This window comes from Engraulis encrasicolus, chromosome 23 (genome assembly GCF_034702125.1).
Source record: "Engraulis encrasicolus isolate BLACKSEA-1 chromosome 23, IST_EnEncr_1.0, whole genome shotgun sequence".
Taxonomy (NCBI): domain Eukaryota; kingdom Metazoa; phylum Chordata; class Actinopteri; order Clupeiformes; family Engraulidae; genus Engraulis; species Engraulis encrasicolus.
In genome coordinates, this window is record NC_085879.1 from 4,379,272 (window position 1) to 4,398,866 (window position 19,595).

Below are 19,595 nucleotides of genomic sequence, written 5' to 3' on the forward strand. Positions count from 1 at the left end.
ATCCGAATTGTAATGCCAAGCACACAGACAACACCAACAAGTGACTGCTACAACTGCATATCGTCTTAATTTTTTAATCTATACATGTAATATTATATTTTATATCTTTTGATCAGTTTTTGACTCTGTTCAAATCAGCTGTTTGAAAACAGACCAACTTTTAAAGCAATAACAAATAAACATGTCTTGTGTTGACATACTCCAACTACAAATGCAGAGTCTGTCTACCCTGGGCTTAAAAAAAAAGAACAAACACCATGATATGTTCCAAATAATAAAAAAAACACACAATCTCTCATCAAGAATATGTCGTAGTCTTTATTTCTTTGTTGCCTCATGGGAAAAAAACCTTCAAGGTCAGTAAAGGGACAAAAAAAGTTGAGGAGGGATGGGGGTGTGGAGTCTCTTTATCCAAAAGCCTCTAAGTCCATGATGTGCATCCGCGACAATTTAAACCAGACCAGTGATCATTACAGCATAATTATGTTATTAAAACAAACCTATCATCAAATAAAAAAATGTATTTCTCGCTCACACACACACATGGCCATTCTCACTCACACATGGTCACAACGGTCTGGATGATTACATGGAATGTTTTTTTGTATGTTTTTTTTTAAATAGTATTCCTCTGTTCATAACATCAAAAAAGTGCATTGGTCTGTTATAACACCTTGCCAATAGTATTCAAACTCTCTAATATTTGTTCACAGCCCAAAGAACACTTATAAGGCATTATAAGGCCAGAATGGAGGTGGTATTAAGCTACTGTGATTTTAAAAAGGTACAGTTTTAAAAACCATGTTGATCTTTGTTAAGATTTTCTGAAGTTTAAATATCTCATACTTTCTGAGCCAGTCAAACCATAGCTAAAAAGATCTGTCACTTAACTTGATCAACACATAATGAACTCAAAATAAAATTTAAAAAGCTGAGTTTGCAAAGGATGAAAGCCTCTGCAAAGCATGTCGACTTGGAAATGACAACTGTGTCAACATTTACGACCTACACAAAAGGTGTCGCACATTCCACCCAAAATGGTTCTGCAGGCTCCTCAGTAAACATTCTGATTGCATTGCCCAAAAAGCCACACAGGCAAACACAGACAAACACAGACTTGCACACACACACTGTGCAAAACAGAACCCTTTTTATATATATCCGCGTACCACACAATGTGGACATAATGTCCGCCATGTGCATCAACCTCATGCTTGCATCAACTGTAACAGGGTCGCGCGAAGAAAATCAAGATGAAACAAATTTAGGGGGGCAGGGAGAAGCCACCTCAAGTGTACAACACTCACCCCATCCCATCAGTTCAAACTCACAGACATGGACAGTGTCAGATCACACCACTGCACTATACTACAAAAGAACCACTTAAAAGGCCGTTGAGACAAAAAACATTAAAACAAAGCATTAATCCTATGATGATACAGCAATAAAAAAATACATCGAAAAAGTGCACAGCAACATCATATAACCTACAGCAACATTCTATGCCTACTCATTTTTGATTTCCTGTCCGGTCAGCCAACCCAACATGGCTCTCATGACAATTCCTTACAGCAAGGAAGAATAAAATCATGGCTTTGATTAGGCAACGCCACCAAAGGTTTGCCTCTGAGACGAGAGGTGATCCATCACAATTGACACTGGCAGAACAGGAGAGGCTGGACAAGCCAGGGGTTTCTGTGACACTACTGCAATAGTTTTTGAAGGAGAAAGCCAACGCACACCAGAAGTTTTGAGGTGCAGGTAGCAAGTACTTGTTCACTTCAGAGGGGAAGATACTGCACACTCTTGTTCATACAATGCTGAATTTGATTAAACAAACAACGTTTCGGCAAGTGTGGCCTTTCTCAAGTTTTTAAACTTAAATAAAATTCAGCATTGGATGGACAAGAGTGTGCGGTATCTTCCCCTCTACTGCAATAGTTCCCCAACGGAGGATGTGGATGGGGGTGTGGCATGGCATGTATGTGGCTGATGGGCTGGTCCCCATTAAAGGTGCACTGTGTAATATTATTTCCAGAATCAATGCTGCCCATTGACAAGTCTCCTTTTTCATAAATACTTACCACCACCATTGACATTCTAAGTATTCATTATGACTGGGAAAATAGCACTTTTCATATATGATAAGGTGGATATTCTCCATGCTGACCATTTCCAATTTCCAGAAAGTAATTTTAGCTTCAAAACTTGCTGTACTTTTAGTCATACTAGTAAATATTAGTTTATTATTTAGTAAAATAATAATGAAAAGATCAAATTTGGCAATAGGCAGCAGATTCAATGAGCAGCATAGTTGCAATACCTACTCTGGCTGTCATCCAACAGTGCATCTTTAAGCTCCATTTCTTTTTATCCTTTCAAGATTCTCTGAAATGAACAAGGCAAAGCAAATGAGTGTCTTCCCTCACATACCACAACAGTACCACCAGCATGTTCACACACCCACTCAGACTCATGGGCATATTGCGAAACGGTGCTTTAGTTCCTAACCCAGATAGGTTAACCCCGAGTGTTGTGAACCTTCTAATAGAAGAGACTCTTAGTTTTTTGCTTTTATTCAATAATAAACACTAAGGCATCTTCCATTACAAGAGTTATCACTTGCTCAGATTTAAAAGGTGCACTGTATAATATGTTCAGTAGTTTATTTCCAGAATTCATGTCGCCATTCACAAATGTTACCCTTTTCAAGAATATTTACCACCACCGTCAAATTTTAAGTATTCAATGTGATGAATGGGAAAATTGCACTTTTCATACATGAAAAGGTGGATCTTCTCCATGTCTGCCATTTTGAATTTCCAGAAATAGACATTTTTAGCTGCAAAACTTACTGTACTTTGGTCATACTAGTAAATATTAGTTTATTACTTGGTAAATATATATGAAAAGATCAAATTTGGCAATAGACAAGCAGAGTTTAAATTAGCAGCATAGCTGCAATGCCTTCTCAGGCCACAATCCTACACAGTGCACCTTTAACCTACCAAGGTAAGAGACTAACCTGATTTCTGGAAAACCCCAGATAATAACAGTGGGATGCAGAGGCTGGGGACTACACTGGTGATTAATCAGAGAGAGACAGGACAGGGGCATTTAACTCATTTAGGACAACGCACAGAATATTAACCCCTGAAATGCCAAGCATGCACCACATTTTGCATTATTTGTTCTCAAAATAGATCTTGTAAAATAGCTTGAAACTTTGAATAGACTTTTCCCATTTTTTATCAATTAGATAAAATCAAACGTTGAATTTATGAGAAAAGCACACCGAAGGCAACACAGCCACCTATCATCATGCATAACTCCTGGAGCAAATCCTGATGCTGTTACAAGAGAGTGGCAATATTCCAAAAAAGCCCTTCTCCATAAACTAGTGTTATTTACAGGCATTTTGGATATATGGATGAGACACCTTCAAACATTTAGGGCCAACGAATGAGTAGTGTACACAGTCCTCACTCAACCACACTGCTGATGTCATTGAGAGCAACGCAATTGTTCTTAATTTTGAAATAAGACAACAGGTGCAAACACTTCTTCCAAATTCTCTCAGTGGGACATTTTGCATAAAATCTCCATGACAACACATTAAGATACATTCTGACAAGCTCTTTTTTTGTGCTGTGGAGCCATGGATAGTTATCAGTCCCATTGACCTCATGTGCTGTCCGTCAAAATCCAGATCCCTGATCAGACCTAACTCTTTGGCTGAGATGTTAGTTAGACAGGGTGCACACGCAAGAGGCTGATACAGCCATCCATCAAACAATATGGAAAAAACACAATTGCACTCTTAACCATTTACTACCTTTCCTGATTCAACTGCCACACATACAGTAAGTAACTCTTTAGATAGATATATATATTTGTAATATTTGTATAAAAAGAACATTTGAAGACAAAAACAAAAAAAATAAGGTAAAGCAAAAAAGCAAACAAACAAAATAATATTAATAAAACAATCTAAAAACAACAATTTAAAGGAGCCCAGAGGCCATAAACATCAACAGCCATTCAGTGTTCAGTACCTTGAACTGTGTGTCGAGGCTTATGAGAGAGACGGACCTGTGCCAACAAGAGGTCCAGTGAGTGAATACATCCAGCCATGTTGTCCTCCTGTGATTCCATATGCTAGTCCACATGGCCTGGTGGTTATCATTATCATTTATCATCAGCCTCCCACCACTCAGCCCCATTGTGGACCCAAAAAAAGTTTCAATTCATAACTATACACCACAGGAGAAGTTAAATCGTCTACTGGCTGTGGGGGAAATCCGCTTTTATGACCATGACTTTGGGAGTTTATCTCCAACCCCCAGCAGCATGGGAGTCTTTGCTCGCCTGTTGTCCCTGCTTGTGTTCTTCACAAGCATTTGTATCAGTTCAGCAGGGCGTCTCCAGTGGGAAGCGTTCGTAAGATGAGTGGGCGTCATAAACCGCGTTGTATGGTCGCCGGTCCCGCTCGACCAGCGAGACGCCGCTACACCGATATCTCAAAGGTTGCTCCCCCGATGCCAGTCAAGCTGTTCACTTCGTCCCCTGTTTGAGAAGAGGGTTTAAACGATGAGAGAGCGGTGTGATTGGCCGTGCTGGGTCGGGTGGTGGTGGAGCTGGTTGGGTGGGTGAGAGACAAGACGGTTGGGAGGGTTACTACATTAAAGCAACAATCCACTATTTTTTTGGGAAATGTGCCAATTATACACATCCATCAAGTTAAATGACAGAGTTTTACCTTTCTCCTGTTTATCCAGCCTAGGGGTGGGCGATTTGGCGATATTATATCGTGAATCGCGATATTGAGTAAAATATCGTCTCGAATCTGCCAAAGTGGAGAAATCGTATAGATCGTCTTGCAGTGAGGATGTTTATTATCAGTATCAGAGTGACATTTTCTCACTTGTGTTGTTGTCTTCACTTTATTCTTTACATTATTGTATTCCAATTGTACACTTTATGAGAGTATCATCAGTGTGTTAACATTTTATTGACTGCAAATTACAAATTGCAAGTATATGAAAGTTATTTTTTGTTGTTTTTATTTTTTTGGATGGAAGATCGTGATAAAAAATCGAAATCGTGATTTCATGTTAAAAAATCGTGATACAACATTTTTGCCATATCGCCCACCCCTAATCCAGCCCTTCTCAGAGTATGCCAGTATTACTCACACATTTCTGGAAAGGCTTTTTGCCTTTATCATGAAGGTGGTGACAGGAAGTAAGTGGGAGAGAGAGATGGGGCAGGGTTGGGATATGACGCAGGCCGGACTCGAACCCGGGTCGACTGAATATGGTGCGATGTCTTTGCGCGCTGCGCCACAGCACCCCCAGCTAGTATGAATCATTAAATTGGTTTGGCAATGATGCATGCTAGCTTGAAACTGACAGTTATATGACCAGACTCACAGACCGACTGGAAGAACAGTAGAAAAGGTAGAACTCAGCTCATTTAACTTAAGGGGAGGTGTCAAATTAGCATATTTCCACAAATGGTGGGGTGTGGCTTTAAACAAAACCACTGTACCTGCTGTAATCACAGTGAGAAAAAAGTGCATCTCGCCAACACGCACACACGCACACACACACGCACACGCACACACACACACACACACACACACACACACACACACACACACACCTTTATACATAACCCATGCACGTCCTTCCTTCAGAGACACAGTCATTCGAATGACGACATACATTCACAAGAAGAGCACAGACATACAGTACATACACACCCTTACACAGCCAGTGCATGCTACGGAAAGAGGGAATAAAGCACAAGAGGTGAAAAGGAAAGAGACAAACAAAATCCACTACAGGTACAACTAATAAAAACGGACTAACAGGCTTTTAATGCCCAAGTTTTCCCCACATAACGGGCTGTGCCTGGCCCCGAGATAGGTGAGCTGCTCTGGATTAAACTAGCAGTCCCAAGCCGTTAGGAGAAACAAAATCATGGCTGTTTTTTAAGGCTGCGTTTTCAATAGTTATGTTCCAAATGAAGCTTGTCACTTTATATGATTATGTAGTGTGTTCAAACAGGAGTTAGAACAAGACACCATGAGCGGCAGAGAGAGAGAAAGCAGGAGATGGGGAGAGAGAGAGAGAGCTCCCAGAGTAGAGGAGGAAGAGAGGAAAAGAAAAGAGAAAAGAGAAGACTTAGTTAGCTTGCTAGGCGCTACTCACTTTGCCACTTGTGCCCCTCCCGCCACCGCTGTCAGCGGAGGGTGGCGCTGGCCTGCGGCTGCTCCAGCCGTGTACGATAGCGATTTGCCTAGCGCAGACGGCAGGCCAGAGCCTGGCGGAGGAGAGCCGAGGGAGCGAGCGCGAGGAGAGTGGGACGAAGAAGGCTGCGGGGCTGGGGGGAAGGAGGCCAGGGCCTCGGGGGACGAGGGCGGAGGGCTGGAGGCCCGGAGCAACGAGCGGCGGGACGAGCAGCTGAGGCGGGCGGGGCAGGCCCGGTGGAGAGAGCCTTCCCGCTGCTGAGCGGACAGGAAGGGGGAGGAGTATCCCAGCATGGGCGGTGGCTCCTGGGGCTCGCGGGGTGCCGAGGTCTGGCTGAGCACACCTGGCGGAGGATGGGGCTTGGGAGGGGAGAGCTCGGGAGCGGCCGACTCAAACTCGGGGCTCTCGGACGGCGTGAGCAGGCTGTCGTAGGACAGGCTGCCGTTGCGCGTCTGGTTGGCCAGGCTCTTATAGCTGGTGGAGGTGGTGGTGCCCTCTGAGAGCAGCGGGCCCAGCACGTTGTGGGTGGTGTAGGCCGAACGCATGCTGGAGGAGCGGGACGCGCCCGCCGACTGCAGCAGCGTGTCCGTGAAGGACGACGGGTAGGAGCGCCCGCCCAGAGTGGAAGCCCCGCCCAGCCCCCCCGGGCCTGCGCTGCCCGCCCCAACCCCCAGCGCACGTCCCCCCGCCCCCACGCCCATCCCCATGCCCACCCCCACCCGGGTCGTAAGACTGGGGTCAGACACACAGCCGTCCCCACGACTCATCTACGAGAGACAGACATAAGACAAGAAGATACAGAGGGCAGACTGAGTGGACAGGCTAGGCAGGCAGCTGTGAGGTCCCACAGAGGAGGAGGAGGAGGAGGAGGAGGAGGAGGAGGAGGAGGAGGAGGAGGAGGAGGAGGAGGATGAAACCAGAGCGGAAGAGGAAGCACAAGGGGGCGACAGTATTTAGTAAGGAAACAGTTAATCAGTCAAAGGGACCACTTCACTTCTTTTCTGGAATTGGCTCATTTTCCAACTCTTCACAACAGGTTCAGATAAGCCAATCTGGAAATAGAATCCGTTGATCAGCAGCTAGATTCAGAGATCCTACAGCCAGATTTAGGGAGCAGCTAGGTGGATTGAAAAAACTGCAGTTGGAAATTGAGCTAAAATCTCCACACCAAGTGAAATGTTCCCATGAAGACAGGCAGGCAGGAGAGGGTGGGGTGGGGAAGCACGTGTCTACCATGTCAGAGCACCCCAAACAGAAACACTGGCACTCATACATCAAGACACGCACAGATCGATCAGATACAGAACATCCACACATGGACAAGTGGTTCCAGACAGACAAAAATAGACATACACAGAAATTCCCAACTCTAGGACTTACTCATCGACACACTGCCAGTAAATAATGAAGAAACAAGAAACAAAGATAGACTTTAACAATCGGCTCTACGACCAATGCAAGAGCTTCATATACCTGTCCCTATGTATTCACAAGGCGATAGGGAGGTCTCCTACTTTTTTCTGGGGACCCTTTTTTAAATCTAATCTAAACCTAGCCTTCAATGTCATGAACCTGTTGTGAAATGTTGGTGTTAAGTTCTTGTCTTGTCATTTCAAAGATAATGTGACTTCCCTAATATTAGTGCCAGATTCATGCAAATCGTGTCGGTCGGGCCCCAAAGTGTCTAAATTTTCCCATTCAAATAGTTTACTTGAAAGCAAGCAGTTTTCACCTACAAAAAGCTGAGGGTCCGAGTCCGTAGGTCTAATATAATCTATTTTGTGGCTGTGCAAATAACATTTTAAAAATCCTCTAAAATGTCAAAAATAGCGTGGCATTCAATATGTTACATTCAAAGTACCGGTTAGGGCAGTACAGCTAATAAAACATTCATAATGCTAGATAGCATCTGTTATCAACAAAGCCTTGAAAGAACACTAGATCATGTGAAGACACGAAGATCATGTGAAGGTGATGTCAATCACAGACAAGAGCCTTACCCCGCAAACAAAATCATGGATAGTGCCTGTGTCTGTCCCTTGATGCATTGGTGCAATACAGTACAGATTTTGACCAAATCTTGTGTATTAAAACTCATAAAATAAACTATAACCAACACTAAACCATGTCAGAAAATCTCCCTGAAATTGCAGGTTTATAATGTTGATTTCGGAATTAATCTGGGTGAATCCAGACAGTATAAGCCTTTTTAGTAGTATTTGTTCAGACATTTTTTAGTAGTATTTTTTTTTGACATGAGTGAAAATAAGTTGTAAATGTGTTAGTTTCCAAACCAAACTGAATAAACCCTGAACGTTCTCGGTCAGTATGTGCATTTCTTGTGAGTTTTTAACAAAAATATCTTATTTGTTGGTTTTAAGATGTGCTCCACATACACAAAATACATTGGCATACAAGTTGGGTTTCACTAATCTGTTAAAACACAGCATACTGACATCAATGATGAGAAGGTTGCCATGTTTCTGGAGGACCAGAAGGAGGGATTTGCCGCATACTGTAGTGTCATCACATTTCAACACAACAAAACGAAAGCGTAGTATACTGGAGACTTAAGGATGTGTGCTCAGTACTTAAGTGAGTTTTACTGCGTTCACCTTGTGGCCTGTGGTGGTGTGGTTCCTCGCCGGGCTGCCCCTCACCGGCCGGTACTTGTTCATGGAAGGTGTGGGTGGGGCTTTGTTCAACAAGGTGCTCTCTGGTTGGAGGATGAGAGCAAGTTTCAGAATGGTGGACAAACTGGCAGACCGTGTGGTGGGAGAACATAAGACGCTGGTACATGGTTTTTCTCTCTCTAGGGGTTAGGGTTAGCTCACCTACTCTCTGTGTGTGTGCGTGTGTGTGTGTGTGTGTGTGTGTGTGTGTGTGTGTGTGTGTGTGTGTGTGTGTGTGTGTGTGTGTGTGTGTGTGTGTGTGTGTGTACACATGTGCTTCAGACCTCTGCATTTCGAATGGTTTATATTTCACTTAAGTGTATTTCAGCCTTTTAGTCAGTGCAGCTTGTCCCCTTTCTTCAGAGCGTCAGGGGGAATGCCCAGCGTGCCTCATCTTCCTGGGTTTAGTTACACTACAGTGAGCCCAGTCAAAGCCCAGTGTACAGTTTCCTGGTGTGTGCATCACTCAGGGTCTCTACAAACAGGGCAAGCCAGCCCGGAACACTACACGTTACTTTCCCATGTCACTCCTAGTGTAAGCAATGAATCATGTGGCCCTGTGACAGTAAGTCCATGGTTAACAGCTGATTATAATTGTGGTAGGTCGGAGGAATTGGACCGGGGTATTATTAAATAAGCTAGTTGTTCAAGCCTTCATAGATAGCCCTGACATTCAAAACATGATACATGGTGACTTAAAATGCGTACAAAACCATTGATTAAATACATTTTAGAAAGACCTAGCACAAGAGATGTAGCCAAACAAATGGCACATCAGCCAATGCTACATGTTGACAACTAGCCGATAGCTGTAATCATTTGAGAAGTAAAAATCCAAATTTTGTCAGTTAAAAAAATGATGGAAGAGGGGTAACACAACTTATTTGCTTTAACAGGTCGGAGAATAGTTACATTTATAAAAATATATAGTGACTGCTTGTTTTCATCAAAATGTGGGTGATTACAATGATGTACAACATTCATGCAGGTTGTTTAACAGCTGCATGTTAGGCCATACAAGAGGACCACTGAAATGCAGTATGTGTTGTCTAGCAACCAAGGACGCCACCTGGAACTATTATCCAGAGCAGAGGAAGGAGGAGCAAAAAAAAACAAAACAATGAAGTAAAAGTGCAGACATACCTTTAAATCTATTAACTAATTTTGTTGGTGAAGGAGCTGTCGTATAAAAGCAATATAACTCTTGTGGTTGTGAGGTTGTTTGTGGAATATCCTCATGGGTGTGGTTACCTATGGCACTCAGCCCCTTTGTAAATGCAGCGAATCCCACCCATGAGGAGTCTTTAGAGGTCCGTGTCACTTACCCTCTGTGTGTGTGAGGGACAGTCCCGTGTAGTGGAGGTCTGGCGGTGGAGGAGGGGGTGGCTCCGCATCCGTAGACTGACTCTCAAGCAGCTCCAGACTGCTTTTGGACTGAGGAGCAAACGAGCAGATTGCATGTTTTAGTCTATGACACCAGATCCAACTTATACCTGCTACGAAAGCTTTGAAGCAAAGGCATCTGATGTCACCAGAAAAACGCCCATTACAAGCACATACAAGGCAATGCTCTCATTGCAGTAAGCATACTACACAATGCTAGTGTTTCTGAAAGAACTCAGCCAGCACCGTAAACACATACGTTATGGATGCCGTTATCCAGCGCTTTATCGGTCTCATCCTGAGGCGACGGTCGTAGAAACGGCGGCTGGATTTGGAGAGAAACAGACTTCCGCGAGCGACCCATGTACCTGTGCACAGCACGAGTGAGTGGAGAAAAGTTGGATTGAAATACATACCAGGAATGCTTGAAAACAAATTTGCTTGAAAATCAAGCAAAAATAATGCGGTCTGATCAAAGACTACATGTTACATGTTTTAATTCAGAACATTGGGGGAAATAGTATAGTTCATCAAGCTTGGAAAACAGAATTATGCAATTTAAAAAAAGTGACATAAATAATGTGGGGGAGTGTAAAGTGAAGAAGTGACATTGGCCAGGGGGGCAGAGATGTTAACTGACCTGGGAGCTTGGGAACTGCACAGCACATGAGACACGTTTCTCAGACAGCCTTTGCTGAAGGGATTCACTCCTCCCTTAAACTTCCCAGTCACCTGTGAGCGAATCATTGACAGCAGACAGAGATCGATTTGACTCACGCAGGTTAAAGTCACAATAAATCAGACAATAATTTTCCTTGACTTGAGGTGGACTAATAGGTTCACACAAAAATGTCTGCAAAAACTCTGGCGACTTGTCATTATACAAAAGACAAAACACACCTGTTGCAAGGCATATTCTGCCTCATTTTTTTTGTCAGGGTATTGGTGAACACCACTGACCGCTTGGTGAGGTTTACGTCTTTGTTAACAAAAGTTTAATGTGTTTTTTAAAATATAGTTCCAGTGCATCGTGCTTCGCTGATGCCCTGCATCCATGGGAAAAAAAAACAAACATTTTCCCCACTCTCAGACTAAGCACAACAACGTGTGGGGGATTACAAACGGGAAAAAAAAAATCACCTCTGAATTGTGCTTTTGCAAGATACTGAAAATAACTTCCATCATCAATGACGTCTTTACTCACAAAAACAGAGGACGTGAGGTTAGATATTGAGTTGCACCACAAATTTTCTTGGAAAAGCAGCATGTGTCAACAAACATCAATCTTAACCGTTGCATTTCATCATAATCTGAAAACAAGACCAAGCGTAAAACACATTTCCTCTTCAAGTTAACGGTACAATGTGTGCAGGTGTAAACAGCTAACTATACATTGCACAAGCATAGGAGAGCATACCATCAACCCCCGCACGCACACACGCACGCACGCACGCACACGCGCACACACACACACACACACGCACGCACACGCGCACACACACACCACACACACACACCTGTTCATTGGTAGTTCGTCCACGTGCTACCAGAACAATGTGAAATCCTGTGAGCCCGGCGACAGGAACAAAGAAGAGACCAGCCACACACATGACTGCTATACTGGGACACATAGGTAAGGAATACAAACACAGGATATTTTCACACCCTCCTTCCAGGGCTTGACATTAACTTTTTTTGCTTAGTGGCCTATGTGGCTAGTGGTGTTCCTGAGCCGCTAGCCAGTCAGAGTTTCTACTAGTCACAGTTTTGTTGCATTCTTTCTTCATCAATACGTCTAAGTTCTGAAGACGACGAACTAAAAGAAGATCAATGCTATGAACATAGTGATAATATTTTAGATAAATAGACTCCGAGTATGATCTTTCTCGAACTTCAATATAACCAACTGACATAGAGGGGCAAATAATAGGATAAACTGTGATACGTCTTACCCGAGAAAAAGTTGCCTGCCAATATGGCTTACTAGCCACAGCCAAGTTTTACCAATTTTTGGTCGGTTGGCTGGTGCCAATGTCAAGCCCTGCCTCCTTAATCAAAGACATGACTACCAAAGGGATGCCAAGGTTGTAGGACTCAATGACTGTTAAAAACTTTACAGACAATGTTACACACAATATACCGGTATATGAGACAGTATGAAGTGAAAAGTGAATCATTAGCATCATACATTTAAGCACACACCCATCGATGAAAAGCCTGGTTGAAACCCCTATAAAAAGTTGATTTATATCATGTTTTCATGGCTGTTATAAAGTTAAAGCTTTAAAAACACTATCCTTACTGGCTATTTTGACACTGCACAGGTACGAACGATACTTCAATGTTGGTGCAGGAAGAACAAACCTGCGAGATTATTGAAACACAGCTTGTTCAGTTCGGCATATGAGTGGTTGGTGACGATGTAGCAGACGGGATGTTTGCTGACAGTCACCTTACTGATTCTGTCGTTTGTTCGAACATTTTTTTAAGTGCTTGGTCTCTTCCACTAGAAACAGTTTCTGTTGCACCTAAGTTGAATGTCTTGATCAGTTTGATGGCCATTTTGGAAACAAAGGATACGAGATGGCTGAATGCAGCGTGTCCAGCTGATGTGTGTGATGCAGGATGTACAGCAGGCTGAATCCAAACACGCCCATGATGTGAACGGTGAGAGACAGCAGAAACAGGAAGAAGTAACGGTAGTTCCGCCTCCCGATGCAGTTGTTAACCCAGGGGCAATGATGGTCAAAGTCCTAAACATAAACAACAATAAAAAATACATACCGGTAATTAAATTAATGAGTACAAATAAGCACTCTTAAAGAACTTATGTCATGAGGTCAGTGACATTCTACCAAAATGCTTGTAGTCTGAGGATTTGGGATTTTTATTAAGTCATCCATGTAAGAGTTATCAGTGATGAACAGATATTTTTTTTAAAAATAAGGAGTGCCTTGGTCAGAGTTCTTTTTGTGTCTTTGTTTTTCCTTTTTGTCTTGGCGGTAATGTACAGACTCAGTTTGTTTTGTTGCCTATCCATGTTGTTGGAACAACAGTCTGCCTTGGCTGTAATGTGCATTCCGGGGCTGGAAGAGTTTGAACGAACAGCATAAAAATCCAGCCTGGATCATTTCCAAACACCTCCCAATCTCTCCCCCACTACTGCCCAGTATTGATGTTTTCAACCCATTGATGCCTAAAGCACCTGCAAATAAACACCTGCTAAATTCCTAAGCCTTATTTGGGAAAACGTGCTCTCAGCCTATAAAGACCTAAATATCTCTTAAAACATAAAATAAGCCGTTTCAGGCAACCGAGTCAATGTTGTGTTACATAGTATCCAGCATCAATGGGCTGGATCTAATATGTGTGTGTGTGTGTGTGTGTGTGTGTGTGTGTGTGTGTGTGTGTGTGTGTGTGTTCTAACCTCGACACAGTTGTCACAGACGGAGCAGTGGGAGCAGCGAGGGGGCCGGTAGAAGCGGCAGGTGGAGCACCACTTCATGCGCACCTGGATGCCGCGCACGTCCACCGTCTTGTAGAGCGGCGCACGGAAGTCATCCTCCTTGTCTTCATCCTCCTCCGCTAAAAACACACAGACACACACACACACCCCAACATGATGTTTCAACAGCACAGAGAAGTGTTTGCAAGTATAATTTCAGTTATTTTCGATCAAGACAGAAAAAAACAAACACACGCACGCACGCACAGACATTGATGGAAGACATGCATTTATTGGAGGCATTCTGTACCTCTGGGGAAGACGCCAGGGTCCATGAATGTGGCCATATAGAAGTTGGAGAGGGTGAAGAGGAAGAGCAGCGCATTGTAAAGAGGGATAGCAGACGAGTAACCCTCAGACAACCAAGGACACCTGGAGAGAGAGAGAGAGAGAGAGCACATATTCATGATGAGAGTCAACAGAGATCAGTACTAACCGTCTGCACATGACTATGAAGTTATGTTTACTGTTCACAGACTTACGTGAAACACAGAAATAGAGTTGTTGAGCCCACCAAAAACGCGGTCGCCGCAGACACGGGCACGTAGCGACTGGGTCGGAACGGACGGGACGGGGAGGTAGGGGCTCCGAGGGCCCCACCCATGCTCAGACCAGCCGGCATTGAGACACAACAAGAGGTAGTGCAAAAACAAAAAAGGCTAGAAAGAGAAATATGGTGGCAGGGTGTGTTATGTGTAAAGGTGAGGGTTTTTTTTTTTTTTTAAAAAGGCAACAGACTTTTAATCTCTCTTTTGGTTGAACTGGCAGACTGTTGCCATGATGGAAGTCAAGGGCAAAGAAGACAAAAGGGGTTGGGGACACAAAGACACAGGTGGAAGTTATCAGGAACAACACAGAAGGATCAGCTAGTATGTTTAGGGGAAAACAAGTGGAAAAGAACATAAATCCGTACAGTGTATTTAGAGAAAACAGTAACAGTAAGGTTCTCGCACTGGATCACGATGTGTGAGAGTCAGTTAGAGACATGCATTGTGGCGCTATTATACAGCAAAAAAGATAAATGCTATGTGTGACAAAGAAACAAAACAAAATTAGCTGCAACTTCAATTCAACATAATTCAGCATGGCTTTGTTTCTAGCTTGGTATCTGTACAAAAGATGAACATTACTGGCAAGCACTGCAGTTAAACACTCAGTAACAAGTACACCGATGCAAGTCTGGCTGCTAATTTCCATGCATTTATATACTAGCACACATCCAACAAAAGAGCCTTACAAAATAACACAGATACATATATTAAAACAACTATAAAACAGAAATAAAAAAGAAACTTAAAAAAAAAAGTTATTTAGCGCTCGAATTAGAGTGCAGTGTCTGTGGCAAAAGAGACAGTACTGTGTTGTTAGGCATTCCAGTCGTGAATATCCTCCTCCTCTTCCTCAGAACTCCGTGCTGAGTGGCGTCCGAGTGCATACGGGTCTCCCTCGCCGACCCGGCCAGTCACCGACCCCTGGCCACGCTCCCACGGCCCGGACCATTTTAAAACGGCATCGCATCCCATCGGGGCCCTTTACGCTCGCGGGAAAACTTAACAGGTCACCGGCGGCTGGGAATCACCTAGTTGACATGAAGGACATCTTTTTTTGTCCTTGTCGTTGCTGCGTTGGCAAGGGAGTTGGGGGGTTCCTGTTCTGCAAAACATTACACACGGAACAAAATAAAATGCAGGGCATAGCCATAATAAACGCATTATACATACAGTATTTCTGAAGGTTCCAGGTTGGTTGGAGGACAGCATCAGGGCTTGACATTATTTTTTTTCTGATTGGATAGGTATGCGCTTGAGTAAAACAAACATTGTTGTTTCATTCTATTAACTACCTACAACATTTCCTCTTGTCATGGTCATTTAGAGCATTTATTTGCAAAAAATCACAAATGACAAAATAGGCAACAAGATACTATTCACTTCTAAACAACATAAAAGTAATGTTTAAACTTGGGAAGGGTTCAGAAATTAATATTTGGTGGAATAACCCTGGAGTTTGATTACGTGCATCTTTCATGCATCTTGGCATGCTCTCCACCAGTCTTTCGCATCGTTCTTGGATGACTAAATTCCCCTCCCGGCGCAGAAAAGTCAAGTTGCTCAGTTTTGTTTGATGGCTTGTGGCCATCCCTCTTCCTCTTGACCACATTTCAGTTTTAAATGGCACTGAGGCCTGGGCGGCCATCACAGGGTCTTGATCTGGTGGTTCTCCATCCTCACTATTGACAAAGCTGGGTGGCTTGGAGCATTGTCCCACTGAAAATGACAATCCTCAGCGGTGTGGGACATTGTCAAGAGTAAGGGAAGAAAGTTTTACAGTATCCCATGATTACGTTGTATGTGGCTTCAGTAACACACCTTTTGCAAAGACGAAGCTGACCGATTTCAGCCTCGCTGAAGCACCCTGAGATCATCACTTATTTCCTGGCAACTTTCACAGCAGGTGCAAGACACTGAGGTTTGTAGACCTCTCCTAAATATTGGATTGACCAGTTCTTGGATTAGATGTGAAATTTGGCCAAGGATTGGTGATGATCAGAGTGCTTCTGCAAGGCTTGAATCGGTCAGATTCATCTTTGTAGACAATGCGTCACTGAAGCCACATACGAAGTTATCTTGGGCCAAATTGTTTCCTTCTGTTCTGACAATGTTATCGAACAGGACTGTTTTTAGAGAAGGACAATGCGCCAGCCACTCAGTTTGGCCAATGAAGCTGTGGATGGAGGACCACCAGATCGGTACCCTGACATGACCACCCCAAACCCCCTTGAAAACCTCTAGAATGTGATCAAGAGGAAGCTGGATGGTCACAAGCCATCAACCCAAGCTCAGCAACTTGAATTATTGCACCAGGCCGAGAACAGTCATTCAAGAACAATGTGAAAGACTGATGGGAAGCATACCAAACAGCATGACAGCTATGACTGAAAATCATCTTGTTTTCTTTGCCTTTTTCGAGATCTGGAAATATTGCATAGTGTTATTTTGACCATTTTAAATTTTCTGCAAATAAATGCTCTAAATTACAATATTTTCAATCAAGATTTGGAGGAAATGTAGAAATGGAACTCAAACACATACCTATCCATAGAAAAATCAGAAAAAACTGAACATTTCGAAGCGGTCTCAGTTTTTCCCATGGCAGTATATCCTCAGAAGATGTTATTGCTAAAGCAAGATGATGAGCGCATAACTTTCTACAGGGAAATCAATCAAACAAATAGAAACTGACCAGTGAGCCTTTTCTTGAACTTGATACAAACAATTGATACACAAGGGGGAAACAACAGAATAAGCTTATAGGCTACTCTGATGTCAAAATAAGGAATAAGCTACCCGACAAATTGGCGAGTGACACTGCAATTATTCCTACCACAGCCAAGTTTTACCAGCATTCGGCTAGTTGGCAGGTGCCAATGTAAAGCCCTGGGCAGCATGTAGTAAAATATTTTGAAGGGAAGAACCTACTCTGTGTCAAACAATCACATATTCAATGGTTTCAACTGACCAGTTAAAAAAAGAGAGACAGGCTGCCTTCAATTCTCAACACTCAAACACTGACTTCTCAGATGACATAGGCATGTGATACCTGTTGTTGTTGTAGAACTACATGGTTGGAGAACGGCTATGGCCAGGGGTTCAGCACTCAGTAATGATACAACTGGTTGTAGTGCACTACCTTCTTAGCGGCAACGCCTGGCAGAATACAATTAGAGTTCTGATGTATAACTACAGATAGAACTGAGTGCCTGGGTGCGTGCAAACTGTAATGTCGAGTCTGTGTTGTAACCTGTCCACTAGCTGATGTGGTTTCCACAAACAGTGACTCACGCGGAAAAGGGTGTGACAGTAACGAACCACTTTTGCGCACACGCACACACACATGATATATTCAGTCTCTCAAAACACAAACATGACAGCTAGCTCTAATGGCCTATCCATCAGACAGAACTACTCTGACTCTACATACTACAGAAAACCAAACCAACATACAGCAGTATACCATACCTTTGTCGACCCCCTAGTTTGCGTAACGAACTGCCCCTTGTGCAAACCAGTCGCCTCTATACTGAAGATTAGCCGGGAGTCTGGTTATTTCCTACTCTTATTCAGATGGACGAAATCCTGTTGTCAATGGGCGCTAATCCTGACGTGCCTCTTTGCAGGTGCTTGTCTGACTGAATGACACCGGGGGGGCAAGGGCAAATCCCACCTCTCACATTCCTTGAACCAATTATGTCCGCAATTATTGCATGACAATTCTCAGGCTGTAATGGGCAGAGATGTAACCCATGCATCTGTGAAAATGTCAATTTGGCATTACATCTCTACAACGTCTAAGTGGCAGAGAAAGCACATCAATTAATCCTAGCTGGCTAGCTAACATTCAGCACCAACTTCGCTAACCTGAACATTTGCTAGGAATGGCCCAGTGGCTAGCGATCAGCTAAACTTCACTTATTTAGCTCCCACAAAACGTCCAAATTAGAGTCAGTACCGTCGCAGATACTTATAAAACCCCTCTTTTGTGTCACCTCAATAGCTTACTTATTGAATCGATACACCCCAATTAAGACATACGAAGACAGCAAAGGCAGACTTGCTAATCAACCTGACATTAGCCTCCATTACTGGGGTCTGGATGTTTCCCATCTGGCGCGACTTGCTCCAATATTGCCATAGTCAACACAGACGTCAGTTGTTATAACATAATGAACAGACGTAAATTGACATTGGAGCTAAAGTAGAGATTAATCGAAAGTCGCGCTTCGTCGAATCGCAATGGTTAACCATCCAATACTTTAGCCAAATCCAGCAATTCCATTAGTGACAAAAACATTACCTGGCACTCACCGCAGGTGTGCGGGTCTGGGAACACACGCGATGTTGCTGTTTGTCTATGCAGTTCCGCTAGTTAGCTAGCTAACGGCTAGATGTCCGAACTAGTTGAGCTCGCTGCTCTTTTAATTTAAAGGCCAACTTCCGATAAAACTCAGTTTTACTCACTCCTTTCGAAGATCGGACGGTCACCCCAAGTTAAACTCACTTGCAAGGCTCTCATAGCGGTGCGTCAACTCTCCTGGCTGTGTTTCCCGGTGTTTCCCAATTTACATCAATAATGCAGAGAAACGAGCGAATCACGAAAGCCTTTCTGTGTTTCGTCACGTCGAAAGAAGGCGTTGCCCACAAAGGTTTATATCGACCCATTTATCTAAAAACATGTCGAGTAATTTTTTTCTGCTTGTTTTCAAAACAAGCAACGTCTGGTGGTCCGAAACATAGCTTAGCTTAGCTATCAGCTGGTTGCTACTCTCAGGTACACACACAGCACAAAGCCTCATACATAAAGCCTGCTCACTCCGGTTGCTCCGTGCCTACAGCTCGCCTAGGGGTCGCTGTCGAAAGAGCACAGCCCTGAATGGAGCCTGCACGCCTCCGTTGGCGCCCCTATAGTGCAGTACCACCCGGAGAAGTGGCGACTCTGTTTCCCATTACATTCTCTCCCAAGGCTGGAGGACTGAGCCAATCAGAGACGCGTTTCTTTGAGAGCAGGAGGAGTGAGCCAATCAGAGACGCATTTCCACGAGAAACACGGAACACTCTCTCGTTTCTCCACAAGCCACCTTGCCAGCTTGCAAAAACGTCTTGAAACAAAGCAACCAGAACGTTTTTTAAAACAGGACCAACGCGTAACACATTCAATAACAATTGGGAACACGGCAATATTAATTAAATTACGTTGAGAGGCGATCTTTAAACAAAACTGCCA

General features: G+C 43.5%; 1 protein-coding gene across 2 annotated transcripts; it reads right to left on the bottom strand.

The window, feature by feature from the left end:
• Positions 1–298: 298 nt before the first annotated feature.
• zdhhc5b (zinc finger DHHC-type palmitoyltransferase 5b) lies at positions 299–18,793 on the bottom strand. 2 transcript variants are annotated; one of them, XM_063190664.1, is made up of 13 exons: positions 18,669–18,793; positions 15,172–15,467; positions 14,297–14,473; positions 14,065–14,186; positions 13,737–13,894; positions 12,890–13,062; positions 11,827–11,929; positions 10,950–11,041; positions 10,569–10,677; positions 10,252–10,360; positions 8,870–8,970; positions 6,216–7,021; positions 299–4,566 (listed from the first exon to the last, which is right to left on the bottom strand). In XM_063190664.1, the coding sequence occupies exons 3-13, from the start codon at positions 14,434–14,436 to the stop codon at positions 4,521–4,523; spliced, it is 1,959 nt and encodes a 652-aa protein (XP_063046734.1). In that variant the 5' UTR covers positions 14,437–14,473; positions 15,172–15,467; positions 18,669–18,793; the 3' UTR covers positions 299–4,520. The 2 variants fall into 2 exon arrangements, with proteins under 2 accessions (XP_063046734.1, XP_063046735.1); XM_063190665.1 differs by lacking the exon at positions 18,669–18,793 and adding an exon at positions 17,834–18,662.
• Between the last annotated feature and the right edge of the window lie 802 nt (positions 18,794–19,595).

Bases quoted from the DNA above. Each gene is read 5' to 3' on its own strand.
- zdhhc5b (XM_063190664.1), bottom strand. From the start codon at position 14,436: ATGCCGGCTGGTCTGAGCATGGGTGGGGCCCTCGGAGCCCCTACCTCC. The intron at 13,063-13,736 runs GTTAGAACACAC...GTTTATGTTTAG, and splicing joins TCTGTGACAACTGTGTCGAG to GACTTTGACCATCATTGCCC. The intron at 8,971-10,251 runs GTAAGTGACACG...TCCTCCAACCAG, and splicing joins GTCCCTCACACACACAGAGG to AGAGCACCTTGTTGAACAAA.